Below are 24392 nucleotides of genomic sequence, written 5' to 3' on the forward strand. Positions count from 1 at the left end.
CTTAGTTACTGCTTACCACTGTTCAAGTTTCAAGGCTTCCCGCATAACTAGTACTAGTTATTTATTTATTTATTTACTGGGATCACTGCAGCTGGAATCTCTTTCCACTTGTGGACCTAGCAAATCACATATCTTACTCTACACATTCACTAGTGTAGTATTTCTGTTGGCAAGGAACAAGGGAGATGTGGATACTGTCAGTCTGGTTGCTCAGCCGGTTCCATAAGCCCAGTACTACTCAGTACTTAGCCCCATACTTGTACTACCAGTAAGGTATATATTAAGCTCGTTCAGCTCCGCCGAGTTCTCTAGCCCCACAAACGTCCACAAACGTCTACAACTTGAAGCACTACTAGGCACCAGCGTTCTCATCTCAAACCAGTCAGCCCACAATGTCATGGAGTCAGGTCTCGTCCACGCGCCATGAGCGTCCCTTCGACACGATCGAAACCTTCTATCGCGCCATTGCCGCGGCCGGCGCGCCGCTAAACAAAGAACACTACTTGATCACCTGCACTGCGCGCCTGGAAGTACCACTGCCGCCAGCTTCCGCAGTCGAACAGACGTGGAAAGCTCTCCGCCAACTCTACCCCCAACTGGCCGCCGAAGCCGCCGAAGCCGCCGACACCGACCGCGGACCGCGCTTCGTGTATGAGGTAGTCACCTCGACTGCCGAGCTCGACGCCTGGGCGCGTGACACCTTCCACGTAGATCCCGATCGCAGCGCGGACGATCTGTACGAGCAGCTGACCCCGTCCCAGCGCTTCCATCTCTACTACCTGCCGGCCACAGCAGAGTTGGTCTTCCGTACGCCGCACTGGCGGATTGACGGTATCGGTCTACTCCATCTGCAATCCGTGTTCGTGCAATTGCTGGCTGACGGGACTGATCCTATGGTGTACGGGTCTGAGGCCGCTCGTCTCTGTCCCGCGCTGGACTGGGTCGCCGCGGGACTCGGCTCGATCGAGAACCCCGGGGGGTTGAGGGAGGCCGATGCCGGTGCCGGTGCCGGTGCCGGTGCCAGTGCCGCAGCAGATGAAGAGCTCCAGCCGTTCCTCGGCGAGGAAGGCGGAAGGAGGAGAACGAGAATGCTTCAGCTGCCCACGCTGCCCGTCACTCTCCCCGCCGGCCCGAAGCGCCTGCTCCAAGCCTTCGCCCCGGACACCACCCAGCGACTTCTGAGTGCCTGCAAGGCCCGCAACATCACTGTCACGGCCGCCGCCCACGCTGCTTTAGCTCTTGCCGCTGTTCGATTTGCTCTCCCCAAGCACGAACAACAACAACAGCAACAGCAGCAGCAGCAGCAGCAGCAGCAGCAGGACTACGTAGGTTTCAACGCCATCGATCTGCGACGCTACCTCCCTACCCCCTGGAATGGGCCCGCCGCAGCCATCTCCCTCTACCACACGGGCCTCCCCTTCCGCGTGCCCCTTCCCGCCCCTCCTCCCTCTTCTACCCCCACAGCCGCAGCCGTGCACAACCAAGAAGAATTCGCCCGCCTCAGCCAAACCTTCACAACCCTCTACCGCCGCAATCTCCGCCTCTCGACCCCCCAGAACATCTTCGACTTCCTCCCCACCTACGTGGAGCGCGTCATGCAGCTGCTAAGCCGCACCCCAGCGGACCCGCTCGAGGGCGCGTCGCACCCGGAGCTGAGCTCGATGGGCCGCGTGAACGAGACCCTGCCCGCGGAGGCAGTGCGGGGGCGGGCGCGCACCGTGCGGGTGGCCGACTGGTGGGTGGCGGTCGAGGTAATCAACCGGCTGCTGTTGACGAACGTGTGGACGTGGGCGGAGCGGTTGGTGCTGTCCGTGAATTGGAACGAGGCGTTCTATGCGCCGGAGCTGGTGGAGGAATTGTTGCAGGCGTGGCGGGAGGAGTTGGTGCAGGGGCTGTTGGATGATTAGGGTTGAGTTGGACTTTGATGGTAAAGGGGCCAGTAGATACATTGGCGGATTCTGTCAAGGGACTCTTCATGGAGGTTATTAGACTACATATAGAATCAAAGAGCATTCAGGTCAAGTATGATAAGAGTAGATCTGCATGTGTTTTTGTGTAAAGTCTTTTGCACCTTCTGGTGGCAGTATGGACGGTCGAGCTAACACCTTGCCCAAGAAGGCTCAAGAGGAGTGTGTTCAGAATGACAGGGAAGGCGACTTGCGAATCTCTAGATATCGAGAAGAACTATCTTCCACCTCACTCGGACTTCCTAAGGACGAGCCCCAATAGTAATACCCTCGGCTGAAAAGGAACCCTAATGGTCTTTGATATATGGAGATTGCCTCGAGTTTCCTTCACTCCAATCCAAGATACACTGATTTTTATATGTAGCTCCAACCACACAAATACTTATCTTGGAAACTAAATCACCGTTTACCATTTACTTGGAAGGGCCAGGGGCGTACGGGTATCCCAAAGGGGAGTGTAGATATCAAACATAATCTCTAAGTCTATCAAAAACCATGTGTCTCTATGCCATAGTATCAGCCGCTGCGTCACGCGGCCGGAATTGCACCCACGGACCCTCATGAGCACTGGTGAAGACATCGCGGGTCTGGAATTCCCCCGCCCGGTGGCGACCCCATGTGCGGCTGTCTGGACCTGCAGCTGTAGCTGTAGCTGCAGCTGTAGTATCCTTCTGTTCCCTTCTGTCATTCAGCCCAGGAGCCAACCGGATGTCCAACAACCAGAGTAACCGGGCCAGAATGATCCCGATCTCCTGGTAGGCGAGGTACCTGCCGACGCAGCTGGTCCCGCCGGCGCCGAAGGGGGCATATGCGGTGAAGCCGCTGCTTCCGTCCTTCTTCTTGTCTTCCGCCACCGTCAACCACCGCTCCGGCCGAAAGGCATGTGGATCTCGCCAGTAGCGAGCGTCGTGGTGCAGCGCGTATACGGGCACCCCGACATCCGTGCCCGCCGGCACAAAGTACCTTTTTTCTCCTTCTCCTCCTCCTCCTCCTCCTCCTTCATCGTCGTTCACGTCCACGCTCACCGTCAGCCCGCCTGGCAGCACTTCGCGCGGCAGGACAGAGCCGACCGGCGGCGACAGGCGCAGGGCTTCGTCGACACACGCGTACAGAAAGGTGCAACCGGCGAGCGCGGGCCCGATGCGGATGGCCTCGAGGTCGGCGAAGGCGGCGCGCACCTCAGCCTGGGCGCGTCGGTACGCCTCGCAACTGTCGTGCAGCAGGTAAAAGAGCGTGGCGGTGAGGGCGGTGGCGGTGGTGTCGGTGCCGGCGATGATGAGGATGCCGGCCTCGGCGACCAGGTCGCGGGCGGAGTAGCCGGCGCCGGTCTCGGGGTCGCGGGCGTCGAGCAGGGCGGCGCGCCACTCCGCCTGCGCCGCGGACAGGGCGTAGAAGCGCCGCACCCCGCGGTGGAGGGCGGGCGCGCACCACCGCTCGAGCCGCGTCCGGAGCAGCATCGGCATGTGCCCGGCCACGTTGATCCCGCGCGTGCCTTGGGCCATTAGACTTAGGATGGGGCGGTTGCGCGGGCTGGTCTGCAACGACCAGTGGCGGGAGAAGGTGACGTCGCCCATGACGTCGGAGAGGAGGCATCGCAGGGTCGTGGTGAGGTCGTGAGGCGGACCCCAGGCGGAGTTGGGGCTGTCGGGGTCCGGGTCCCCGCGAGTCTCCTGCGTCTGCGTCAGGGTCCGACAGAGCAGGCGCACGCTCTGCAGGATCAACTCCTCCAGATCCTGGACGGCGCGGCCGCTCAGCGCCCGACTGGTCAGGCGGCGTTTGAGGACGTGGGACTTCCGGTCGATGGTCGTCAGGCTGGCGGGTACGGTGAAGAAGTGGCTGAAGGCACGGTAGACGGCCGACTTCTGCGTGTTCGCTCGACTGCCGTAGATCTCGGTCAGGGCTCGCGCCGAGCGGAAGGAGACTCGGTTGGGCCCGAACCGCACCGCCGGTCCATACTGCTCGTGCAGTCGGTAGAAGTCGAGATGTCGATCCCCGCGGAGACAATAGTAGACACTGTACCAGTCAGTCGCTGCCGCCAGCCACGGCCCAGGGTAGCCGGCCAGTGGATGCCATGTCAAGCGGTAGATGACCACCACAAGGGCACTTTCAAGGATAGCCAGAATCACTGGGGCGCGGGTGCGTAGGAGATATCCCAGTGTCACTGCTACTAGCGTCAGTACTGCCGCAGCTCGAAAATTGGTGATGGGCATTCTTGGAGGGACTTCGTTGAGGAAGGCATGAGAGGGCCAAGAGAGTGAAAGATTAGGATTAGGGTATCTTTTGTATCTTTCGGCGTGAGCAATCGTACAACCAATATTCTACATCTACATTTATGCCAAATACCGCGACAGATTTAGTCAGACACAGTAACTACTATACAGAACGGTATTAATGTGACCATCATCTTCTTGATTACCATACGTACAATACATACATACAGTACAGTACAGTATAGCAATAGCCCTCACCCCGCATGATTGCTTGTTTGATTGCTTAGCCGCCGTTGTACTTGGAGCAGTTATGATCTTCGATTGCCAGTCCAGATAGAAATAATAAATAAGGTGAGGGTTGAACAAGCACAGCCCCAATATGTGGACTTCAATTGTGGTGAGAATCTAGCACGATGGGGGTTGTTGCATGTTTGTTGCCCCTCTCCTTCAATCAAGTACAGTGCACCCACCACTCTTTCTCCAGCATGACGCGGTTTGTCATTGTTTTTTCCTCTTCTCTCCATGAGAGCATATGTCTGTAGAGCCATCGGTGTTTTCTGACCGTCAAACCCACTCGCCATGTCGAGCCTCACTGCAACCCAGGTTCAAGCGATGGAGCACCAACCCCAGGCAAGCCGCGCTCCGGGCATCATCGCGTGTGCATCAATCACGCTGGCCGCCAGCGCCGTGGCCGTGGTTTTGCGACTCATCTCCCGGTCTATCATGTCGATGCGGTTAGGCATGGATGACTATCTTATGCTTCTGGCTCTGGTAAACGACTCCACCCAGAATTAGGCGGACGGGTACCCAAGCTGACCGAGACCTGTTTGGTTTGTCGCAGTTCTTCAACGCGGCATTTACTGCCTCAATATTCGTGACTATCCATTTCGGCATGGGGAAGCACATCGTCTATGTAACTAGTGCAGAACACCTAACATTGGTGAGAAAAAGCGATATACCCTACACACACAAACCACCCCCCCCCCCCTCTTATCAACAAATAGACAGCAGCTGACCAACCGGTCCAAAAACCACTGATATCACAGTCGATCACGATCGCCGAGTGCTTCTACATCCTCAACATCTGCGCCACCAAGCTCTCGATCCTGACCTTCTTCCCGCGCATCTTCCCGCAGCGCTGGTTCCGCCTCATGACCTGGTCCATGAGCTTCGTGGTCATCGCCTCCAACCTCAGCAGCGTCATCGCCACCTGGCTGCAGTGCATCCCCCTCCGTCACGCCTGGGACCCCACGGTCCCCGCCACCTGCATCGACTACTACGCCGTCGTGGTCTTCAGCGGCGCCACGAACGTGGTGACCGACTTCATCATCCTGGGCATGCCGCTGTCCGTCATCCACCAGCTGCAGATCAGCGACCGCAAAAGACGCATGCTTGTTTTGGTCTTTGCCGTTGGGTTTGGGTAACTTGACCTTCGCCCGTTAGCATTTTCTTTTCTCGGCCCCCGTCACGTCTCCAGCCGATCACGGCAGAGATCTACTTGGGTGGTCCCACTCGCTAACCAAACTTCTGGTTTGCAGAGCCTGCATCGCCTCCATCCTCCGCTGCGTGGAGGCGCAGGCGCTCAAGTCGCCCGACGCCAGCTGGGACCGCGCCGGCGCCATTGCCTGCACCTCCGTCGAGTGCTGCGTCGCCATGATCACCGCTTGCTTGCCCTCCATGCGTCCGCTAGTGGCCAAGCGGTGGTGGAGCACCCACGGCCCCATAACCACCAGCTCCAAGATGGACGACTTCCCGCGCGGCGGCTATGCGCAGCAGCCCGTGGCGCAGAGGAGCGCGTGCAGCCGCACGGATAGCGGGTGGTCCCACCTTCGATGACGAGGAGGAGGAGAGGAGGAGAGGAGGAGGAGAGGGGGAAGAGGAAACATTCCCAGTCCACAGATCAGTTCGCAATCCCCATGGTTTTGCAGAAAGGGATCGTCTCGTCACTGGGGGCGTGGTGAGAATCGTTCCGCTTGCGGGAGGGAGAAGGGAACAACACGTTGAGTGGACAGAACTGACCCATTGCCCGGTGCTGCTTGCAGAGTGGGATTTCTCGGAACCTGATTTCAGGCAAAAGCTCACTTCTAGATGCAAAACATTGTATACAAGCGGAGATGCTCGAAACGGAAGATGACAAATGTAAACAAGCCAGAACGCAAATTACAGAGCAGAGCACCTGTTGGTGCCTTTCCCTGATGGGGCTCGAAGACATCCCTTCCCAGTTATACATACAACAGTGCTACTGAGCGGCGCATACTTATTACTCCTTTATTCTGCCTTTCCACTAGCCCCGGCACCAAGAAGCCAAAGTAGCCTTTGCGTCGGAAAGGAGAATGGCCACTAAGGCCTGGTCATAGACGTCCTTAATACTCTTCAACAAGAGTGTCTTGGAGACAAGGACGGAGAACGGATGAATGGGGAACCAGATATCGATGAGCTGCCTCGTCCAATCCGAGTCGATCGAGACCAATGAATTCAAGTCGTTCCTGTTGTTGGCGGGATCTATCGGACGGCCAACTTCAAGCATACTTAGCGTGATATCGTTCACAAGGCACGTTGCAAAGAATCGGGCCTGATGCCCCTCCGCCTGGAGCCCCAGATAACCAAATTGAATGCACAACATTTCCAGCATCTCGGGGGCAAGGGAAAAAGTATCAGAGTGCTCAAGGACCCTAATGGACTAGTTCACCTTACGACTGTGCGTGATTCAGAGATATCACCCGCCCAGGATGCAGATCCCTGCTTAAGTGTGCCACGTAGGCCCTGCCTCGCAGCGCAAATTAAGAAGTGTCTTTGCCGCTAAATTCGTTCCAAGTTAGGACCCTCTAGCCGAGCCTGCTTGACTGGTCTTGAGCTTACTTTGAACGACAGATCTGGAGCTTGGCTCAGAGTGGACCACGATCGACCGGGACTCATCCATCGGTCGGTGCGAGATAAGACAGCTGCTTGGCTGCTTCCTTGTCATTGGTTGGTTTCATGTTCTCTCAAGATTGCGATACAGATATCAAGGCTTGTGTAGCCCCACATGTTCTATATACTAGCGGGTTCAGGCTTAGGGTCAAAGATACGACAGACAGGGGGGTTGATTTGCCAGCCGACAAATGCGTTGCAACGGGCCATGGCTGAGAAATCAAACCATCAAAAGAGAGATACATGGAGTGCGATACAAATACAATTAGAAAGGCTATCTGCTGCGAGCTAGACAGGTTCTTGCTCAATCCGCAACAATGAGCTTTTTCAAATCGACTCACGAGCCAGCTGAACCGAGAAGCGTTGACGAGCAGGCCGATACGATCAGCAATGGTTACGAGTCGCCCAGCGAGAAACCAGTCAACGATGCCTCCAACTTCCCGGACGGGGGTACCAAGGCGTGGCTGAATGTTGTCGGGGGGTGGTGTGTCTTTTTCTCCATGTTTGGATGGGCGAATGGTGAGTGCAATGGTGCTGTTGCTGTTGGCCTGCCACATTGTTACTGACTCGTCTGCATAGCTTTCGGTGTGTTTCAGGCCTACTATCAAGAAAACCAACTCAAGGATTACTCGGCGTTTCAGATTTCTTGGATCTCGTAAGTCACCCCAGTGTGCATAATATTCGACCGTGGTTGCTAATGCTCGCACAGCTCTATCCAGACGTTCATTCTGTTTGGAGGAGGCATTGTGGCCGGCAAAGTGAGTGCTTGATTCCCTCCCCATGAACGTCAGGGCACATCACTGAATCAACTCGACTCCAGCTGTACGATAACTATGGACCCAAGCTGCTTGTCTACTCGGGGGTCTTCCTCCATTTATTTGGAATGATGATGTGCAGCATCTCGTCCCAGTATTACCAGTTCATTCTGTCCCAAGGTACTGTATTGATCCCCCTACATCTTCTGATCCACTTGCGCGGGGATACTAAGCCGGAATGCAGGCGTGTGTACCTCAATCGGCGACGCAGCTCTGTTCACCGCATCGCTCAGCACGGCCAGCACCTGGTTCCACAAGAAGCGCGCCTTCGCATTCGGACTGCTGCTCACCGGCACCAGTATCGGCGGTGTCGTGATGCCCATCTGCCTCGAGCATCTGCTGTCGTCGTCGCTAGGATTCGGCTGGGCGATTCGCATCTGCACCTTCATCAACCTCGCGCTGCTGCTCGTCGCGCTCTCCACCGTGACCTCGCGGCTCCCCCCGACCCCGAAGCCCGTCTCGGTCATGGACCACCTCCGGCCCCTGAAGGAACCGCCGTTCCTCATGCTCAGCGCCGGCTGCGCCTTGTTCTACCTGGGCATGTACCTCCCCTTCAACTACATCATCGTGCAGGCGGAATACGAAGGCATGTCCGCCGGGCTGGCCGGGTATCTCATCCCGATCCTCAACGGCGCCAGCCTCTTCGGCCGCCTCCTCCCCGGCAAAGCGGCCGACCGGCTCGGCCGGCTGAACACCATGATCGCCATGTGCGCCTTTGCCGGGGTGATCGTGTTGGCGCTGTGGCTCCCGGGGACCGGGACTGCGCCCCTCGTGGTGTTCTCGGCCCTGTACGGGTTCGCCTCGGGGGCCTTTATCTCCCTGATCCCGCCGCTGACGGCGCAGATCAGTGACATTCGCGAGATCGGGGTGCGGTCCGGCACCCTCTGGCTGATGGTGGCGGTTGCGGCGCTGGTGGCCAGTCCGATCGGTGGCGCGCTGGAGGCGCGGGATGGAGGCGCGTTTGTCGGATTACAGGTCTTTGTTGGTGTGGCTATGCTGATTGGGACGGGCCTTTTTGTTGTGGGGAGGTGGGCCCTTGCTGGATGGGATCTGTTTGCGAAGGTGTCCGATACTCAGGGCTTTGGATGTCTGCATCGAGACGGAGTATCGACGGGTCCTTCCCGCAACCTCGGGAGACTTTCCTAGAAGAACCGTAGCAATGATTAAGATGGTATCTTTGTAAATGAATGCACCCTGTGCTTTATCTTCATTTGTTTGCCGAATCCCCGCACGAAACTGTCCTCAATAGCTTAGACGGGTCAACCTGGGTAGTGATCGATCGGGTGACCTTTGCGCAGTGGCAGAATGATCTGAAGCCCAAGGTCCACAGCGCATCGAACCTCCACCGTGCCACCGTGCCACCGGTACGAGTGGGTGCCAGCTCGACTATCTTGTCTCCTTCTCCTGGGTGTCGTCCATCCTTTGGGGCAGGGCCTCGCCAACTACGCGGCCGCCAATCGTGATCTGGACGCACTGCTGCGCCACCGGCGACAGGCCGGTCTGGCGGGCTCCGCGATCGATGCCGGTACGGTCGTAGGCGTGGGACTGGTCGCGCAGAATGCGGCCCTGCAACGGACCATGGAGCGGCTGGGGTTGGATCCCGTCACCAGGCAGGGACTTGGGAATAGGATCACCTTGTAACAGCGTGGTGGTAGAGGAAGGACCGCCTTTCACTAAGGGCAGGCTTTGCATTATTTGGTCTATTTGGCCTGTTTGGTGTAACATTGTTGTCCTTTCAATGGGCTGTTGGGCCTTCAGTGCAGAAGAACAGAACAGCCGCTCCATAGAAGCCAAATGCTTCCCTAGGTATCTTGACTGTGGTAGTAACTATCGAGAAGTCCTTTTGTGACTACTAATGTTATCTACTTTATGTTTCAACTTATGCTTCATTATAGCTTTGCCAAAGCTTTTTCAAGGCTTTGGTCTAAGACTCCTTCCATTAAACCATTTTTTCAGCTATATGATGCCATCCGCAGACCCGTTCCCTCTGTCACCCGGCAGCGAAACTCCACATCAAAGTCCTCATCGGGCTGCGCGATGGCGACGCCGAGGTGCGAGTTCTTGACCGTCGGCATCACCCATTGACCCCCGCGGCGGGGCCGCAGATCGAAGTGGAGAATGGTACTGGCGGCGAAGCCGAGGATCATCGACGTGGCGACATGGCGCCCGGGACACAAGGTCCACCCGCCGCCGAAGACCCGGAATCCGATCGGGTTGGGACCTCGTTTGCGATCGGGGCCGTGGCTCTCGCGCACGAACCGGCGGTGGTCGAACGCATGCAGGTCGTCGGCCCCCCACACCGCGGGCGCACTGTGCTGGATGATCGCCGGGATCAGGACCAGGGCGCCCTTCTTGAAGAGGTACCGGCCCTCGATCACTTGATCCTCGACCACCTGGGTCACGGACGTGCCCATCGAGTGCATGCGCAGGGTCTCCTTGAAGGTGGACGCGAGGATCGGACAGGCTTGCTCCAGGGTGGCCAGATCAAGGGCGGGGCGTCCGGTCTGGTGGCGGCGGAGTGCGGCCTCCAGCTCCTGGCGGCAGTCGCGCAAGATCGCTTGGTTGGAGAAGATGTGGTAGATGAGCCAGAACGTGGCCGGGATGGTGTTGCCCAGAATGGCAATGCTGAACGCCGCCTGCGTCTTGGCGATGTCCGCGTCAGACAGCCCGCTGGTGGAGAAGATGTGATATTGGGCGTTGATGTAGGGAGAGGCTTTGCGGTGCTCGAATCCCCGGTCCGCGTAGTACTGCTCGAAGGACCGGACCACCTCCCCCCGTGCACGGAGCGCCTGTTTCGCGATGATGGACGGGATGCATCCGGTGGTCAGCCGCGTCGCGCCGGATTGATACTTCCTGCGGGAGGAACGAGGGGGGGTTAGGAACGGCTCGCAAGAGATCAGGGGGGGACTTTGCGAAGGGACTAAGGGAGGCAAGGGGGTTCAACGAACTGCCAGGCTGCGCGGGTTGCAGAATCTCGGAACGGGTTCTGCGCGCCGTACATGGATTCCGAGGTGGCCATCATGACCTCGTGGGAGATCCATTGATACATACCGGTAAACCCGGGAGACTCGAGGAATTGCCTGGAATGAGACGAGGTGACGAGGTTCCAGAACCTTGTTCGGATGACCTCCAAGCCAGGTCCGGTCGACAAACTGGAGTGGTTGAAGTCATGGAACCGGCGGATGAAGCCGTTCTCTGCATCATCGCCCAAGACTTCACAACCAGCGTCGCTGGCTCCAATCAAGGTGGCTGCAACCCGGGCCAGGATTGGGGAGAAGGAGAGCGTTCGAGGATGGTGCTGCACGGCCGAGATGAGGGAGGTGGAGTTGACCACATACAGCCGTATGCCCGGTAGACGGATCGTATAGACGGGGAATTGGCTGAGAGTTATGTCAGTTGTTGCAATATCATCATCATCATCATCATCATCATGGATTTCACTCACCGATGCTTTCTATAGTAGTCGAATCCCATCCACCACATGCGAATAATGGGACCGATGAAGGGCATAGGCAAGTCGACGGGGGGTGGTTCTTGGCCGTCTTGGGTATAGTCGAGGACCATCCGAAGAAAGACGGACGCGGCCAGCGGGAGCAAGACGCAGATGACGAGAATGAGGAGCATGGTGATTGCAGTCGATGGCTAGGAATGTTGGAGGGCATGGTGCGGATATTGGCCATGGACTCAGTGCAGCCACCTCTTATGTGAGAGCGAGCTTGTCATTCACTACGGAAGGACGAAGGTATCATAAGCACTAACTAACTATGCATGGATCTGGCCCTTGCTTCATTTCAGCTTTTTCATTTCTTCTTTTCTTTTCTTTTTCACATATTTCTTTTTGCTTTTATTTTCTAAATATTCTATTTTGTTTTTATCTTGACTTTTCATGTTTTCTTTTTCTTCCCCCCCCCACTTGCTCCCTGCTAGCGCCCTCAGAGTGACAGGGTGCGGACAAAACGTTCAATCATGTATCTGCTCCTCGCCAGGTTCCCCGCTTCACAGCTCACATCCCGACTCATTGATGTTTCCTATCCAGCAAAGAGAATGGGGTGAGAATGAAACGACTGTTATTCTCTCGTTCAACATATCCCCAAGGTCCCAGTGTCAAGTAAAGTTGCGGCCCGAATTCCTTCGAAGCTGTAGATCGGAAATTCTCCAGAGTTAGGGCAAAGCCTGTGGATTGAAGAAGGGCTGCCACCACTGCATGCATGCATTGGGGCCAGAACTATGGCCGCCCACCCTTCTTGGATGATGGGTTCTGGTCTGCCACCCGCGCTTGCCGGCTGCACGAGGCATGCAAACGGTACTTTGTGCCGGGGCGTGGTGGCGGAGGGTGGCGGAGTGTCTGCACAAGGCTCGTCAGTCAAGACTCAAGGAACAGTTCCATGAAGATTGGGGGCCAGCTCCTCCAACTCATGCTTGGATTGATTATAATAAGACTTCCACTGTCCGTTTCTCGCTGGAACACCACGTTTCCGCGCGCTTTCTTCGCATCCAGCGCAAATCGATCATTCGGCCATGGACCTGTCGAAGATTCCCATGTCGCAACCCCCTCCGGGGCAGGTGACTAATTTCGTGGACCCGGTGTCCATCTCTTGGGCCGGGAGGCTGTCGATTTGGTTGACTCTGCCAATCATGGTCATTGCCTTTGTGCTCCGGGCCTATGTCCGTCTGAAGACAAAGCAACTCGGGACTGACGACTGTAAGTGATTCCTCAAATTCTCGACTCTGTTGCGATCGAAGCAGCCGGCTGACTTTGAGGACCGTCGCAGATCTTCTGGTTCTTGGCGCTGTGAGCATGCATGCCCGCACAGGATAATAATCCACTCGATCTGTCTTCCTGATGAATCTATCTCTCTTGTCTACTAGGTCGGTGCTGCTTCATTCTGTGGAACTCTCATTCCGGTTTGTACGTTGTCGTCCCTTTCGCATAGCCTCGCAGGATCTGGGTAGCTCATTCCGAAACAGTCCTGAAGGATGTATGGGGACGTCATGCATGGGATATCCCCGTCTCCTCGATCGTGCCGTGGTTCTTCAAGGTATGATCAACTCATTGGACTCCATCTGATTCTGTTACAGCCCTGATAGAGTTAGTACTCGGTGACGGCGGGGTGCCTGTACAACATCAGCGCCATGTTCACCAAGGTTTCGATTCTCACGTTCTACCTCCGCATCTTCTCGCCCTCTCGCCGCGCCCGGGCCCTCATCTGGAGTGGCATCGCCTTTGTTGTGGTGGGATACACCACGCTAACCATCTGTATGCTGGCCTGGATGGTGCCCCATCGGGGGGACGGGGGCTGGGGATCGACGGCCAACACCTCGCGGATGAACGTCGCCTCGCGCCAACTCGACTTCACGCAGGGCATTTTCAGTGTGGTCTCCGACTTCTACGTCATGATCATCCCCACAGGCATCATCTTCCGCCTGAATATGAAGAACAAGAAGAAGCTGGGTGTGGCGTGTATTTTCCTGATCGGTTTCATGTAAGTTGTAGTTGCTTGCAATGTGAACTTGGTTCCCAATACTCACCCATCCACCGTCCACCAGATCGCTTGGCTGCTCCATTGCCGGTACCGTCCTCCGCTATCATGCCATGGTCTTCACGGTGGAAGACAACCGGTGGCTGTCCGTAAAATTTGAAGCACTGTGGTAAGGTCCCCCCCCCCCTAGGCCTTAGAGTGGTTCTCAGTCCTGACCCGCCGCTCTTGTGTTTTCCCCCCTGACAGTGTGGTCGAGCTCAACATCGGCATCCTCTGCGCCTGTGTCCCGGTGTTCTTCGTCGTGTTGCGCACCTGGCTGCAGCGAACCGAGTCGGGGTTCGTGTACCTCAAACAACGGCTGACGTTGTCACGGGCGAGCAAATCCACGGTGGCCCTGAGCGACCCGGCGCATAAGCCGGGCATCTCCCTCGACATTCCGACCGGCACCTTGTCAGGGCTGAGGTCGATGTTCCGCAGACCGAAGCCGATCGACCCGGAAGAAGGCAAAATGGGGATCCAGGTTTCGCATTATTATGAGCTCCAGTCGGTAGATGTCGACTACCATGCGCATCTCCGGGGCGATTCCGCCAGCGGGAGGGACCCATCGCTGAGGGGCGGCGTCAAGGGGGGGGTTCCGGGGGGTGCTTAGGGGAGGGGGGAGGGGGGGGCTTAGACATCGTCCTGCTATCCTGTGGAACTTGTTCGCATCACTATTGAACGCAATCCCCCCAATCCATTCCACCTAGAAACTACTCAAGATTGCCATTCTATACTATAGCTCAAATATGCATATCGCCCCGGTTTTATTATTGGACCGCCTTCAGTTTCTTGCCCGCAATCAGATGTGTTGACCAGAGTTGGGTTGTGAATTCAATATGATGGGTTTATGAGTTCCTATAGCGATCTAACACCCCGATCAATGTGTTCAGACACTTCTTTAGGTCCATGGATTGCTTGCAAAGCTCGGCTCCCGTCAACATCGAGCAGGGCTATGATCGCACGTGATCTACTACCGGGGGGACGAGAATGGTCCGGGTGCAGATCGCGTAAGACTCTGGGGGGGGGGCTGAAATGGATGACTGGGTGATTGATCTGATTGGATTTTCATATGTCTGCTAGATGTATGCCCAATCCCAGAACCCCTGATCCAAGGGAGGCTGGTGGAGAGGATTCACCATCCGCCCGCCCGGACTGGGGTCGGTAGAACAAAAGTGAAACGTAAGCACTTGGCCAAGTAAGGCTTGGTATGCATGCCTAGGGGACATGGATATAACCTGCACCATCTGGTGCTGTGACACTGGGGTATTCTGATTAGCCAGCAGCAGTAAGTACCTCATCTTAGGGTCCCACTACCCCTCCTCCAGTTTCTTTGTCCCTCTGTTTACCAACTTTACCTGATCTTACTTAGTATCAACTTTTGTCTTGCCTCGTCATCCTATCCAGGCCATCCGCAGATGAGTACAGAGTACTTTAAAAAGTCCACCCATCCAGCGAGCCAAACCCACCCCCTTTTCTTCCTCCAACTTCCTCTTGCCCAATTTCCTTCCATTGCAAACCTCCATCAATCCAAAAAAAAAAAAAAAAAAAAAAAAAACAATGACCGCCTCTTCCCACATTGAAAATTACGACCAATCCACCTACTGGATTGCTCACGCCCACAATTTCCGTTCCTCGGCGCGCCTGCACCTCCAGCACTTCCTGTACCAAAACACCCTCGACTACCTCCTGGAGCCAGCGATCACCAAAGCCGTGACGGCCGCGCAGCAGCCGCTGAAGATCGCCGATCTGGCCTGTGGCAACGGCGTCTGGCTCACCGAGCTCCACACGCAATTGACCCAGAAGAACCCCGATCTCTCTGTCCAGCTGGATGGCTTCGACATCAACCCCGTCAACTTCCCCGCCGCGGCCTACCTGCCCGCCGGCGTGTCGCTGCAGCCGCTCGACATCCTGGCCCAGCCTCTTCCGGCCGCGCTGCGGGGTGCCTACGATGTGGTGCACATCCGCGCCTTCGCGAGTCTCATCGGCCCGGACTCCGACCTCACCCCGATCCTCACGGTGGCCTCAGCCCTGCTCAAGCCCGGCGGCTACCTCCAGTGGGAGGAGAACCGCGGGGATCTGTTTCTGGTCGAGGCCCCCACCCCCGAGGTCTCCACGGCCGCCTGCAGCCAGGCCTCCCAGATCCTGCAGGGCGGGCTGCGCGCCAAGGGCATCAGCAACGCCTGGGTGGACGCGCTCGACGCCCAGCTCACGCAGTTCGGCTTCCAGGAGGCCCGGCTGCTGCCCCACAACAAGCGGCCCCAGGACTACAAGGGCTGGACGGAGAACTATCTGATCGTGTGGGAGGAACTCGCCGCGCTGTTTCCCCCCAAGGCCGAGGCGCCCAATGCGCCCGTCTCCCGCGAGGCCTGGGTCGCCCTGTTCACCGCCGCCGTCAGGGAGACGGAGCAGGGCGTCGTCGTGCATCAGGGTCGCGTTGTTACCGCGGTCGGACGGAAGCCGCTGGCCTGAATTTGTGGTCTACTTGGGTATCGAGACCGGATCCGGTTAGATATGATGTCAATCAATGTATAAGTTGATATAGCTAGCTCTGGGGATGAACCTTAGAATAGAACTGGCTGCTCGGATGCTCTTCTAGCACATTCTTGCTCTCGCTGGGGCAAACCTCATTACAGGTCTTGAGGACCGGGTTAGGTGTAACAGCCCCCCCTGCCCTTCCCCCCTGACCTCTTAATCACTGCTTACAGACCAACACATCTCTTCACCACCGGGCTTGCTCCTCCTCTTAGGCGAGTCAGTCTACTCAGAATTAGTGCCATAAGAAGTGGGGGTGCCTGCGGCGACATTGATCATTACCGGAACCGGGCAAGCGCGTGTGCGATGACCAACGCAACCTGCATGGCAGATGTAATTCACGCAGACTTACGGTGCTGAGAAGGACCATCAAGCGTGCAAATCCCGGAACCCTAAAGCGGCTTCGTTTCGCAGCCCCGGGAAGTCTCAGCCTAGTGGAGGGAGAGGTCAAGCGCCGTCTTCAAAACGACCAAGGCAGCGAGGTCTGGTCTTGCCAAGGACCCCACGATTTATTTGGCGGGATATAGGTAGGCTCTACTAGCCAAGCACCGTCCCAGCCATGGAAAGCAAGCGAGGAAGCGAACGAGACAGTGAGACCTTAACAAACACCCGTTTTCCTGCATGCAAACGGGCGAGCTGGGTGAACTTCAACATCACAATACATATATTACTATCGTTCAGGGTGGTTAGTATGCTTGACGTTTTGGGATCTAAGAAGTTCTTAAGGTACGATTGGTAGAAAGACAACGGGATATTTCCCCCTTGCGCGGAGGTTACGACTTCCTAGCTGTGAGTGCATGCATTTCATCCCTCGTCAAACGAGTATTGTATGTGCTGTCTGTTGTTGCGCAAGGCCGACGCAGTTGCAATCATCCTATCAACCAATTCAACTCCAATTGGGACCAATCTCCGAGCCCCTCTTTCAGTCTACTACCCTGCTTCATGCCTCTCTCTCTCTCTCTCTCTCTCGCTGTGTGCATGTCTCCCTCCACGCTAACGCACGCTCACTGTTTGCCCACCAACAGGAACCTCCCCCACCCGGGTGCAGCTGTCATCCTCCCTTCTTGATTGATGGGATCGCGGTATCCTGGTAGTGCACTTGCATCAGCCTCGCCGACGGAGAGCACAGCCCTCACCTTGCCTGAATATCCAGTCGTCCCCCTCCTCACGCCATAGCATTGCCTCGGTTGGTGGTCTACATAAGTAGTAGCGGTGCAGGGAGGAAGCTGCTGGTGCCTGCAGAAATGCTTTTCCCTGCAAGTGCCACCAAGCGTCCACCACGCATCCACCATGTTGTCGTTCCTGCTTCTCAGCATAGTGATGCTAGCTTCGGTCTGGCTCTGCCGCCGGATCTGGTACGAACGGTTCCGCCGATACCGTCAATTCCCCCAACTGCCCACGTCTCTGCTCTGGGGTCACCTGAAGATCTACCATGAGATCGCCCAGCAGGGGTTCCAGGACGGTGATCACGGTAAATCTGCACCTTTGCACTTCTCTGCACCGAAGCGTTTGTCTGGAAGTGTGTGTGCGTTCCATGACTCGGATCACTAAAACAGTTACGATGCAGACCACATCTTCGCGCAGATCCATGAAACCCTCGGCCGACCCCCGGTGGTGCTGTTCGATTACCGCCCGATCTGCCGGCCGGTGCTGGTGATCGCGAGCCACGAGGTGGCGGAGCAGATCTCGCGGCCCAGCCAGCAGTTCCGCTTCAGCGTGCCGAAGCTGGGGCTGGGCTTTCTCGAGCCCGTCATCGGCCACACCTCCATTCTCGCCGCCGAGGGCGAGGAGTGGAAGGCGCTGCGCAGGACCTTCAGCCCCTGGTTCTCCCCGCAGAACCTGCAGGCCCTGGTGCCCACCGTCGTGGCGCAGACGCGGGGGTTCGTCGCGCAGCTCGACGCCCTCGCCGGCTCCGGGGAGCCCGTCCCCCTCGTCACCCTCACCACGAACCTGATGTACGACATCATCGGCGCCGCCCTCCTCGACGAGGACCTGGACGCCCAGCACCTGGACCCGCGCCGCCAGAGCCCGCTGGTGCGCGCCTTCAACCACCTCATCCACGCCTACTGGGACGACCAGATCCACCTCCCCTGGTTCTTCAACCCGGTCAACACCGTGCGGCGGCGGCGCCGCGGGGCCCGCGTCCAGCGCCTCCTGCAATCCCTCGTCCGACGCAAGCACGCCGAGCTGCAACAGCAGACGCAGAAGCAGCAGCAGCAGCAGCAGCAGCAGGAGAACCCACCCCCGCCACGCAGCATCACAGCCCTAGCCCTCCAACCCATCACCCAAGACCACCCCCTGACGCCCGCCCTCCTCACCCAAACCAGCGACCAGCTGCGCACCTTCCTGCTAGGCGGGCACGACTCCCCCAGCGCGACCCTCGCCTGGGCGCTGTACGAGCTCTCGCGCACCCCGCGGGCCCAAGCCGCGCTGCACGCCGAGCTCGACACGCTCTTCGGCGAGGACACCCGCGCCGACCCCACAGCCGTGCAGGCCGCGCTCGCCTCGCCCACGACGGGCCCCTCCCTCCTCCGCCGCATGGTCTACCTCGACGCCGTCCTCAAGGAGACCCTGCGCCTGCACCCGCCGGCCTCGACGGCGCGGTACGCCCCGGCCCCGCAGCGTCAGGCCTCGGGGCTCACCGTGCGCCTGCCCGCGGGCGCCTCCTCCACGAACCCACCGGAGTCAAAGACCCTCGGCCTCGACGACCTGATCCTCTACAACTGCCCCGCCATCATCCACCGCGACCCCGCCGTTTTCGGGCCCGACGCCCACGTCTTCCGGCCTGAGCGGTGGTTGGGAGTTGACCCTGACTGTGACCAGGACTGCGACCACGACCAGGACCACGACCACGGAATCAACAACAACAACAACAACAACAACAACAACAACAGCACCAGCACCAACGCAATCCCCCCCAGCGCGTGGCGGCCGTACGAGCGCGGGCCCCGCGCCTGCATCGGGCAGGAGTTCGCGCGGCTGGTGATGCGCGTGGCGCTGGCGGTGGTGGGGCGGCGTTATGCGTTCAGCAAGGTCGGGCTGGGGGCGGTGGTGCGCGAGGCGGCGACGGGGCGGCCCGTTTTGCGGCCGGATGGGCAGGCGGCGGTCGAGGGGGTGGTGTATACGGTGAGTTTTTCTTTTCTTCTTCTTCTTCTTCTTCTTCTTCTTCTTCTTCTTCTTCTTCTCCTTGCGCTGGGCTGGAGGGTGGTGGGGACTCACGCTGACGGCGCTGCGGGTTGTGGGGCTGGTAGACGCGGCAGATCACGGCGAGGCCGGTGGATGGGTTGATGATGACGGTTCGGGAGATGGGGTGGTGAGACTTGAGAGGACAGGGGGGTGGGTGGTTTCTGAGGCGTGGAGGTTTTTGAGGTTCCCAGGGTTATGCGGTGCTGGGTAAGGTAGACATAGTTTGTGGGCGTTTCGCAGTCGGATGCACTTCATCTATCGTTGATCGACCACGTCACACCACCACAGATCATACATACGTCAAGGCTCAATAGACGAACCCTGGATAGCACTGCTACCTCCACAACTCTTCCTGCTGGCCTACTATGCTGTAATTCCATATTATCATAAGAAAGCTACTGGCTACTCTTTTACTGCAGATATAGCCTCATCAATCAAGCTGCATTCCAACATCAAATATCCCAATTCATAAGCATCTGGAGGTAATCCTCTTTTTGTTTCTTATCTGGTATTCATTAACACATGCAAAGGCACGCTGGTAAACATCATAGTCAAAGCACTGGCACAGCCCCAAGGCTGCACCACTGAACCCACAGCACAAACCACTACTCCCGCTTCGGGGGAGGCGAGAACGCCTTCTTCCACCGGAAGCTCAGCAAATCGCCGACAACCTCCTTAGTCTGAGCGAGGTTCTCCTTGACGATCTCCGACGTGGGCCGCGAGAAGAGCTCGTCGATCTCCTCGAGGGACTTGTTCTTCGTCTCGGGCATGAAGATGATCTGGTAGATCCAGCCGACGAAGGCGATACCCCCGTAGAAGCCGAGGGTCAGACCAGTCCGCGTCATCGCCTTCATCATGCGCGTGAAGTTGTAGGTCACGATGAAAGAGCACAGGAAGAGGTTGGCGTCCGCCACGGTCATTCCGTAATGACGGAGGTACGTGGGGAAGACCTCCGAAGGAATGACCCAGGTGAGACAGGCATAGGATCCGAAGAAGCCCATGTACAGGATGATGCCGGTGAGGTAGACACCTTCAGCGGCAGCCGGGTGGGTGGTGTAGTTGAACTGGTAGCCCACACCGACGAGGACTAGACCGATGAAGAAACCGGGGAGCATGACGTTGGCCCAATAGCGCCGGCCAAACCGTTCCATGTAGATCACAGCGGGAATAGTGCCCAAGAGAAGTGAGCCACCGCCAACAAGGGACATGAACACACTATTCTTCGTGTTAAATCCAATGTTGGTCATGAGGGTGCTCATGTAGTACATGACGGCGTTCACACCCGTCAACTGGCCGAGAACAATCATGATATTGGCATAGACAAGCGCACGACGAGCACGGGGCTTGGTGAAAAAGTCCAACCAGGCGTACTTCTTGGTGTTCTGCTGCTCCTCGGCCTCGGCGAGGACGGCCTGGCGCATACCCAGGAACTCGTCCTTAGCTTCGTAGGTGTCAAAGCCGCGGATGCGTTTCCACACTCCGTAGGCTTCCACGGCCCGACCCTTGTGCATCAGGTAACGGGGACTCTCGGGCAGGAAGAACATGCCCACCAGGAGGATGGTGGAGAAAACCAAGGAGGAACCGAGGATGTAGCGCCAGTTGCCGGTGACGTCGAGGAACATGGCAGCCACGGCGTAGCCCAACACCTCACCCAGGGCGATGTTCAGCTGGTACAAGGAAACGAGATTGCCACGAATACGACTGGGGACTGGGAGAGGTCAGCGTGCTGGCCTTACAGTAGAAGCAGACAGAAAGGAACATGAACATACCACTCTCAGCGACGTAGACAGGGACCGTACCACCCTCCAGACCGACACCGGCTCCGAGGATGAAACGACCAGCAAAGATCATACCAAAGTTCACGGCACCAGCCTCCAGGGCGGCACCAGCCGTGTAGAGGATACAAGAGACAATGATAGACATACGACGGCCCAGGTACTCATTGGACGGGGACAGAAGGATAGCACCAGCCACGGCACCCAGGGGCATACCGGAGTCGACCAGACTGCTTTGGTTGTCACTCAGGTGCAGCGCATCGCCCAAAAAGAGATTAGCACCACTGATGAGGGACTGGTCCAGACCGGACAACAAACCACCCATGGAGGCGAAGGCGACCAGCATGTAGGTGTAGATAGCCGGACTGGAGAAGGCGACCTCAAAGCGGGACTTGGGCATCTCCCTCAATTGCTGCTCCAGCTCCTGCAACTCTGCATCCATGGCAGCCTCAGTGAGCTCCTCCATGGCCTTGGGGTCCTTGTGGATGTCGTCCATCTCGACGGCGGTGCCGTCCTTGTGGTCATCGTGGGCGGTGTCCAAATCGTGCATGGTACCCATGATTGGTTGATGGGGCGGCTGTGCCAGCTGCAGGTAGGTATTATTTTGTGTACTGTGTAACAACAGACGGTTTATCCCGGATCTATGTACTGTATGTCTGCGCGACCACAGTTGAGCACAGCCTCAAGAGTAGAACGAGGACTGAGGTGAAAAGGGAGGGATGGCCACCACGAGGGAGGGGAGAGGAATGAGAAGCGGGGAAGCGTGCAGATCGAGTGCAACCATTCCGGGGGGTGAAGAGGGGAATGCACGAGGCTTTTAAAGGCAAGGCGCATCAGGCCAGAAACGCCCAAAGACCCCAGAAATTCCGGGTGTCACCCTCCCTGACTGATTGACTGACCGACTGACCATCATCGTCATTGTTGAAAATTTCCACGAGAGCCAAGCAGGACTGGGGTCGGCAGGCACAACCGCGTCATCGGGCCGTCTGGCCAGACTTGGAAGCCGAAACGACCAGCCTGGGATTGCCAGCCAGAAAGGACAGGCGGGATAGAGAATGACCAGGGAGTGGGGCCACCATAGCCAGAGAGAGAGTCAGCCAGAGAGCCTAAAATGAACTAAGTCGACTAGATGAATCCAATTCCACCCAGTAGAGCAATAGAGCAGTAAACACGAGAAAAGTTCGGGATGGAGAGAAATCCACCAGGGTAAGTTGGAGTGGAGACAGAATGCGGATTGCGGAGAAAATCCAGCGAAAAAGTTCCCCGTGGGCAGCCAAAGCGGCCTTAGCGTTAGGTAAGCCGAGCCGAAATTTCTCTTCTTTTTCGTCTTCTCCGTCTTCTCCAATGCCGGCAACGGGACAATTTCGGAGACTCTCCGGCACCATTCCACTGATTCCACTGATTCCACCTTGGTGAATGGCCCGCGTGACTGTCGGACTGTCTGGCTGCCCGCTTCTTCTCTTCAGTTCCCGACTCTTCCCCATAATATCTTGTTTGGAGTAGTTAGTCAGTCAGTTACAGAATGGAGCTGTACAGTACTGTACTAAGCATGGTTGCGCCATTTTCCACCCCCACGTATTCAACAATGCCCAACATGCCAACATGGGCACAATCCAACTCAGTCAGCGTTAATACTTTATCCACGATGCCCGCCGTCCAGCTGAAGCCTTCACCTCTTCCCTTTTCCTTTCGTTCTCTCAGGGATTCCGACTTCCCCATTCGCTCCCCTGGCTGAGAATCGAAAACAAAAAAAAGCTTCCCGGCCGTTCAACCACGGCTGAGGTTCAACCCTCGTCCAAACTACTCGTGAAACTAAAACCCGCCCAGGAGTTGCAACCCCCACACATTCTGCATCATTCGGCCATGGGGGAGGGTTTGCCCTGCTCTCTGGGGGTTGGAGTGGATTTGTGGGTTGGCAGAAAATAATAATACAAAATAAGACAATGTTATCACGTAGTTGGGAAAGCAAGGAAAAAAGAAGTCAGCGGGGTTGCATTATTACGGCTATGAACTTATTAGAGACAGACAACATAGTTGCAACAACAGATCAACACCATCGCATCGCTAATCAAATGCACACAAGACAGCACAGCACAGCACAGCACAGCACAGCAAGAGAATCTTCTCTTCAACAACCCGCTGGGAGAAAGAAAGTAATTATGTAAACCGCAGCACATCCCCAATATGGCCCTTGGGGGATCTCAACTCACTAATTTCTCACTTTCCTCACTCTCCTTCCTACTGAGTACTCACCCCGCCCTTCTCCATCGGCACCACCCGACTGTGTGAATAGACGAAAGACTAAAACCAGCAAGTCCGCATCTTTTCCCTGCAGGTCGGGTGTTGGTGCCCCCCCTCTCTTCCCTTCTCGTATTAGTTTTATTTTTTTTTCTTTTTTTGTCTTTCTCTTTGACTCCGGGCTATTCCTTCACTCCCTTCCACACCACCAGGATTTAGCTCCCAAGGTCAGTCAGGCATCATTGGTTCCTTGCCATTATCGTCGACCCGGCATCCCTACCGGTTTTCGTGCGCTAGGATCCGCTCCCCCGGCCACGTAGGGTGAACCCGGCCGACTGCTCGGATTCTGGCCGGGGCTGGGCGACCGGCCCCCATGCAGGCGTGCCCGGAGTCGTTCCTGGGCCGACGCTGCGCGCTCCAGCGGTTGTTGCGTCGCGCCGCCGCCGGTCACGGGGCCCGAGATCGTCTGGTAGGATCCGGCGCGCTGACTGGGCAGGGGACGGCCGCCCCCGGCGGGGTGGTGAGGGTGCTGCTGCATTGCCGACGGGGTCGGGGACAGGCTGTTGTGGGCGATTGGGCCTCCCGGAGCACTCGCCGTCGCCGACAGCGGTGCCCCCATGCTGTTGTGGATGCTGTTGTTATTTCCCCCGGCGGTCATGCGACCCCGGCGCAAACTGGATGTCTGGGAGGTGGGAGGCGTGGCCGAGCCCGCATCCCCCCACAGGTCGCCCAGTCCACCACCACCACCACCGCTGCCACCGCCGCCGCTGCCGCCACGTCCGTATGCTGATGACGCTGGGGCGCTACCAGCAGCGCCGGGTGGGATCTGGGAGGTCGCGATGACCCGCGCCGGTGCCGGCGCGGGGGCTTTCGGGTCCGGGGGCAGCCACGAGGGATACGGTCGCCCCTTTTCGGTGTAGTAGGCGCGCAGCACGTTCGAGATGTGCGAGCAGTCCGCGTTGTCCGGGTCGTCGCGCTCGTCGCCCGACGTGATGGCCCGTTTCAGGGAGTTGAGCCGGGTGCCCAGGTTCGAGATGGCCGACGAGGACGTCAGCGACGAGAAGTATGAAGTCATTCTGGTGTAGTTTGCTGCCCGTCCCTGGTCGTACAATTGTTCTTGCGAGGTAGAGGAGATGGGGGGGCCAGAGAAAAGGGTTGAAGGATCAGCCAATGGTGGGGTATCAAGCGGTTGAGACGAGGGGTGAAGGACAATGCGGAGGAAGGCGGAAGAGAGTACTAG

The 24392-nt window shown here is 57.4% G+C and overlaps 11 protein-coding genes across 11 annotated transcripts; 6 read left to right on the top strand and 5 right to left on the bottom strand.

The window, feature by feature from the left end:
• Window positions 1-329: 329 nt before the first annotated feature.
• BO66DRAFT_381867 (uncharacterized protein) lies at window positions 330-1907 on the top strand (the record flags this gene model as incomplete). The annotated part of the gene is made up of 1 exon (XM_025645978.1): window positions 330-1907. Exon 1 carries the CDS (start codon window positions 393-395, stop codon window positions 1905-1907), a length of 1515 nt encoding a protein of 504 aa, XP_025500104.1. The 5' UTR covers window positions 330-392.
• Window positions 1908-2470: 563 nt separating this feature from the next.
• On the bottom strand, window positions 2471-4177 carry BO66DRAFT_460405 (benzoate 4-monooxygenase cytochrome-like protein P450; the record flags this gene model as incomplete). The annotated part of the gene is made up of 1 exon (XM_025652299.1): window positions 2471-4177. The coding sequence occupies one exon, from the start codon at window positions 4175-4177 to the stop codon at window positions 2471-2473; it is 1707 nt and encodes a 568-aa protein (XP_025500105.1).
• A 579-nt stretch (window positions 4178-4756) lies between these two features.
• BO66DRAFT_422991 (uncharacterized protein) lies at window positions 4757-6188 on the top strand (the record flags this gene model as incomplete). The annotated part of the gene is made up of 5 exons (XM_025650085.1): window positions 4757-4948; window positions 5019-5117; window positions 5224-5597; window positions 5716-5877; window positions 5911-6188. The coding sequence occupies 5 exons, from the start codon at window positions 4757-4759 to the stop codon at window positions 6011-6013; spliced, it is 930 nt and encodes a 309-aa protein (XP_025500106.1). The 3' UTR covers window positions 6014-6188.
• Window positions 6189-6433: 245 nt separating this feature from the next.
• On the bottom strand, window positions 6434-6763 carry BO66DRAFT_394799 (uncharacterized protein). The gene has a single exon (XM_025648073.1). The coding sequence runs from the start codon at window positions 6702-6704 to the stop codon at window positions 6462-6464; it is 243 nt and encodes an 80-aa protein (XP_025500107.1). The 5' UTR covers window positions 6705-6763; the 3' UTR covers window positions 6434-6461.
• Window positions 6764-7404: 641 nt separating this feature from the next.
• On the top strand, window positions 7405-9211 carry BO66DRAFT_460423 (MFS general substrate transporter; the record flags this gene model as incomplete). Its single annotated transcript, XM_025652300.1, has 6 exons — window positions 7405-7606; window positions 7667-7742; window positions 7797-7845; window positions 7908-8022; window positions 8087-8964; window positions 9152-9211. 6 exons carry the CDS (start codon window positions 7405-7407, stop codon window positions 9209-9211), a joined length of 1380 nt encoding a protein of 459 aa, XP_025500108.1.
• Window positions 9212-9790: 579 nt separating this feature from the next.
• On the bottom strand, window positions 9791-11563 carry BO66DRAFT_357395 (cytochrome P450). The gene is made up of 3 exons (XM_025644901.1): window positions 11348-11563; window positions 10851-11282; window positions 9791-10755 (listed from the first exon to the last, which is right to left on the bottom strand). The coding sequence occupies exons 1-3, from the start codon at window positions 11524-11526 to the stop codon at window positions 9855-9857; spliced, it is 1512 nt and encodes a 503-aa protein (XP_025500109.1). The 5' UTR covers window positions 11527-11563; the 3' UTR covers window positions 9791-9854.
• Window positions 11564-12118: 555 nt separating this feature from the next.
• On the top strand, window positions 12119-14031 carry BO66DRAFT_431454 (uncharacterized protein; the record flags this gene model as incomplete). The annotated part of the gene is made up of 7 exons (XM_025650583.1): window positions 12119-12604; window positions 12675-12694; window positions 12772-12811; window positions 12871-12941; window positions 12997-13385; window positions 13450-13551; window positions 13629-14031. The coding sequence occupies exons 1-7, from the start codon at window positions 12421-12423 to the stop codon at window positions 14029-14031; spliced, it is 1209 nt and encodes a 402-aa protein (XP_025500110.1). The 5' UTR covers window positions 12119-12420.
• Window positions 14032-14950: 919 nt separating this feature from the next.
• Window positions 14951-16018, top strand: BO66DRAFT_394801 (class I SAM-dependent methyltransferase). The gene has a single exon (XM_025648074.1). The coding sequence runs from the start codon at window positions 14979-14981 to the stop codon at window positions 15888-15890; it is 912 nt and encodes a 303-aa protein (XP_025500111.1). The 5' UTR covers window positions 14951-14978; the 3' UTR covers window positions 15891-16018.
• A 1225-nt stretch (window positions 16019-17243) lies between these two features.
• BO66DRAFT_331857 (cytochrome P450 monooxygenase) lies at window positions 17244-19270 on the top strand (the record flags this gene model as incomplete). The annotated part of the gene is made up of 3 exons (XM_025644111.1): window positions 17244-17424; window positions 17521-19079; window positions 19205-19270. 3 exons carry the CDS (start codon window positions 17244-17246, stop codon window positions 19268-19270), a joined length of 1806 nt encoding a protein of 601 aa, XP_025500112.1.
• A 474-nt stretch (window positions 19271-19744) lies between these two features.
• BO66DRAFT_460446 (putative MFS sugar transporter) lies at window positions 19745-21884 on the bottom strand (the record flags this gene model as incomplete). Its single annotated transcript, XM_025652301.1, has 2 exons — window positions 20909-21884; window positions 19745-20847 (listed from the first exon to the last, which is right to left on the bottom strand). The coding sequence occupies exons 1-2, from the start codon at window positions 21471-21473 to the stop codon at window positions 19745-19747; spliced, it is 1668 nt and encodes a 555-aa protein (XP_025500113.1). The 5' UTR covers window positions 21474-21884.
• Window positions 21885-23408: 1524 nt separating this feature from the next.
• Window positions 23409-24227, bottom strand: BO66DRAFT_332077 (uncharacterized protein; the record flags this gene model as incomplete). Its single annotated transcript, XM_025644116.1, has 1 exon — window positions 23409-24227. The coding sequence occupies one exon, from the start codon at window positions 24225-24227 to the stop codon at window positions 23409-23411; it is 819 nt and encodes a 272-aa protein (XP_025500114.1).
• Between the last annotated feature and the right edge of the window lie 165 nt (window positions 24228-24392).

This window comes from Aspergillus aculeatinus, assembly GCF_003184765.1.
Source record: "Aspergillus aculeatinus CBS 121060 unplaced genomic scaffold BO66scaffold_52, whole genome shotgun sequence".
Lineage (NCBI taxonomy): Eukaryota > Fungi > Ascomycota > Eurotiomycetes > Eurotiales > Aspergillaceae > Aspergillus > Aspergillus aculeatinus.

Coding starts and splice junctions, on each gene's coding strand:
- BO66DRAFT_394799 (XM_025648073.1), bottom strand. CDS start 6,704: ATGCTTGAAGTTGGCCGTCCGATAGATCCCGCCAACAACAGGAACGAC.
- BO66DRAFT_357395 (XM_025644901.1), bottom strand. CDS start 11,526: ATGCTCCTCATTCTCGTCATCTGCGTCTTGCTCCCGCTGGCCGCGTCC. Junction 11,283..11,347: donor GACTACTATAGAAAGCATCG/GTGAGTGAAATC, acceptor CATAACTCTCAG/CCAATTCCCCGTCTATACGA. Junction 10,756..10,850: donor GCAACCCGCGCAGCCTGGCA/GTTCGTTGAACC, acceptor TTCCTCCCGCAG/GAAGTATCAATCCGGCGCGA.
- BO66DRAFT_394801 (XM_025648074.1), top strand. CDS start 14,979: ATGACCGCCTCTTCCCACATTGAAAATTACGACCAATCCACCTACTGG.